The sequence below is a fragment of the Octopus bimaculoides genome, chromosome 1 (genome assembly GCF_001194135.2).
Source record: "Octopus bimaculoides isolate UCB-OBI-ISO-001 chromosome 1, ASM119413v2, whole genome shotgun sequence".
Taxonomy (NCBI): Eukaryota; Metazoa; Mollusca; class Cephalopoda; order Octopoda; family Octopodidae; genus Octopus; species Octopus bimaculoides.
In genome coordinates, this window is record NC_068981.1 from 100,705,657 (window position 1) to 100,708,077 (window position 2,421).

At 34.2% G+C, this 2,421-nt stretch overlaps 2 protein-coding genes across 3 annotated transcripts in view; one reads left to right on the forward strand and one right to left on the reverse strand.

Annotated features, from left to right (window-relative positions):
- The window catches only part of LOC106875354 (protein BUD31 homolog), a 16,723-nt gene extending 14,989 nt beyond the window's left edge, over positions 1 to 1,734 (reverse strand). The window contains exon 1 of the mRNA XM_014923446.2: positions 1,511 to 1,734. Coding sequence (XP_014778932.1) covers positions 1,511 to 1,604 — 94 coding nt within the window. The 5' untranslated portion in view covers positions 1,605 to 1,734. The remainder of the gene's footprint in view (positions 1 to 1,510) is intronic.
- A 289-nt stretch (positions 1,735 to 2,023) lies between these two features.
- The window catches only part of LOC106875352 (28 kDa heat- and acid-stable phosphoprotein), a 20,521-nt gene continuing 20,123 nt past the window's right edge, over positions 2,024 to 2,421 (forward strand). The window contains exon 1 of one of the 2 annotated variants that reach the window (XM_014923444.2): positions 2,024 to 2,179. In XM_014923444.2, coding sequence (XP_014778930.1) covers positions 2,170 to 2,179 — 10 coding nt within the window. In that variant the 5' untranslated portion in view covers positions 2,024 to 2,169. Of the gene's footprint in view, positions 2,185 to 2,421 lie in introns of both variants that reach the window. The other variant, XM_014923445.2, reaches the window with a different exon arrangement.

A 2,421-nucleotide genomic window follows, 5' to 3' on the forward strand; every position in this document is an offset into this window, starting at 1 on the left:
AAGTTATGAGGGAAAAAATAGGATCGTGTGAAATTTCTCAAAATCCTCTCCCCACTCCTTCGGAAAACATTTTCCTCCAAAAATTTCTTTATAATCGTAATCGATGCAATTTGAAAGGTATTTCTATAAAATTTCATTAATATATATCCATTTTCCTGAAAGTTATGAGGGAAAAATTGGATCGTATGAATTTTCTGAAAGTCCTCCCCGTCCCCTTTCGTTTGCACAAATTTTTGTTTTTATATTCGTTTTCTACATATTTTTTTACACCTATTACACTTGCTTCTTTTTTTTTTTTTTTTTGGTGACCAGGAGTTAAAGAAAACATTAACCGATCGAGGTTCTTCCCACCACCGCTATCCCCTACACATAATATTGTTCATAATGTAAACAACATTCTGATTGCTAGTATGAATGGAGTGCCATAAACAATACCAGTAATTGCTCCTTGACAACAACTATTCCAATAGAAAAGGTAGTGTGATATGAAATCGAATTTGAAATTTAGTATATATTTATTCCTTTACCTACACATACGTGAATTTTAGACACAACTGCATGGTAAACAGTATACATCACGAAGCTACAGCCAAAAGACTTGAACTGCGAGTCATTGTTACTAAATTTTCATGTTCCATCATTGGTAAGGTTAATCATATAAACACACATATAGATAGTGAGATTCACTTTTATTTCTTGATAATGTTTTACTATAGAGTGATAAATAAAGCGACTCCCTAAGAAATCGCCTGTTTTTCCAAGATGTTCATTCTATTTTGTTTTTGCTGACTTTGTATAATATAGTGTGTGAACTAGGTTAATATAGTGTGGATCTAGATATTAACCAACTATACTATCCAGCTGAGGATGCTTAACTTGCTAGAAATAGTGCCCAAATCTGTCACAATACCCAACCGTCTTTTAAATGAAGGTCGCGCTTAACTAATATAGTCTTAGATACATTATGCCCGATTTAAAGTCGGGATCGTTATTACTGGAACATCTTTAATAAGCTCGTTCCAAGTCTGAACAGAGAATAAATAACTGTTGGAAAATTTAAAAAATAAAAAAAAATATTGTATAGGCGCAGGAGTGGCTGTGTGGTAAGTAGCTTGCTTACCAACTACATGGTTCTGGGTTCAGTCCCACTGCGTGGCATCTTGGGCAAGTGTCTTCTACTATAGCCTCGGGCCGACCAAAGCCTTGTGAGTGGATTTGGTAGACGGAAACTGAAAGAAGCCCGTCGTATATATGTGTGTGTGTATATATATATATATATATATATATATATATATATGTATATGTGTTTGTCCCACCACCATCGCTTGACAACTGATGATGGTGTGTTTACGTCCCCGTAACTTAGCGGTTCGGCAAAAAGAGACCGATAGAATAAGTACTAGGCTTACAAAGAATAAGTTCCGGGGTCGATTTGCTCGACTCAAGGCGGTGCTCCAGCATGGCCGCAGTCAAATGACTGAAACAAGTAAAAGAGTAAAGAGTATATTACCTTCTCGCATTTTTTGCTCTAATTCATCTAGTGTTGGTTCAATAAGTTCCCAGCCTTCTGGGGGAGACTTTTTACTCCTTCTTACCTTAGGCATAGCTGTTTTGGCTCGTGTTTTGATTGTTTAAAATGATTTCTACAAGTGTTATTATGTTTCTATGTTATTTTAATATGTACAAACACAACAGTGAATCTATTTCGTACGATTCCAATTGGCCGGAAGTAGTTTCAAGTCACGTTCTCACGCAACTTCTACAAGTTTTTGTTTTCTTATATGTGTAATTACTCATATGTTATATACATATATATACGCTACAACTTATAAATTTAACAGTATTCATTTATCGAGTTGACAGAATTTATTCCGACTATTCAAACATAAATGAATAATGTAAATAAATTTATTATTATTTGTAGATCCTACTATGCGTCTGTAAAGTCTAAGCAGATTAATAATACAGGGGACCAGTCATTGTGTGGAAAAACACGTTTCGTTCTCAACGATTTTTATAAAAACTTCTCATCACAAATATTCGACGCTCCCCACCTGTGTGGCGCTTCCTCACGGCTCTACCCCGTTTACCTCAACAAAACTACACCAGTTTCTATTACTTTTTCATAAAGCAACACTTAATAACTGTCGAAACTAAACAGTTAACAGGATGCCTAGAGGTAAGGTTAGAATATCATTTATATGCCTACAAATAATTTTTATTTTAACTTGAATTCATATCGTGTTTAAGTTGTGTCTCTTCTCTTCTAAAAGCAAGCAACCAGTATTTCATTTATCAGAATCCAACTCAGCATTAGGATTATTTGAAATTATTAGTTTTTTTTTTTAATTACGATTTCAGTGACTTTTTTTGTCCATACATCTCAGTTTAGTTTGATTTTAATCAGCATTTTTTTTACTA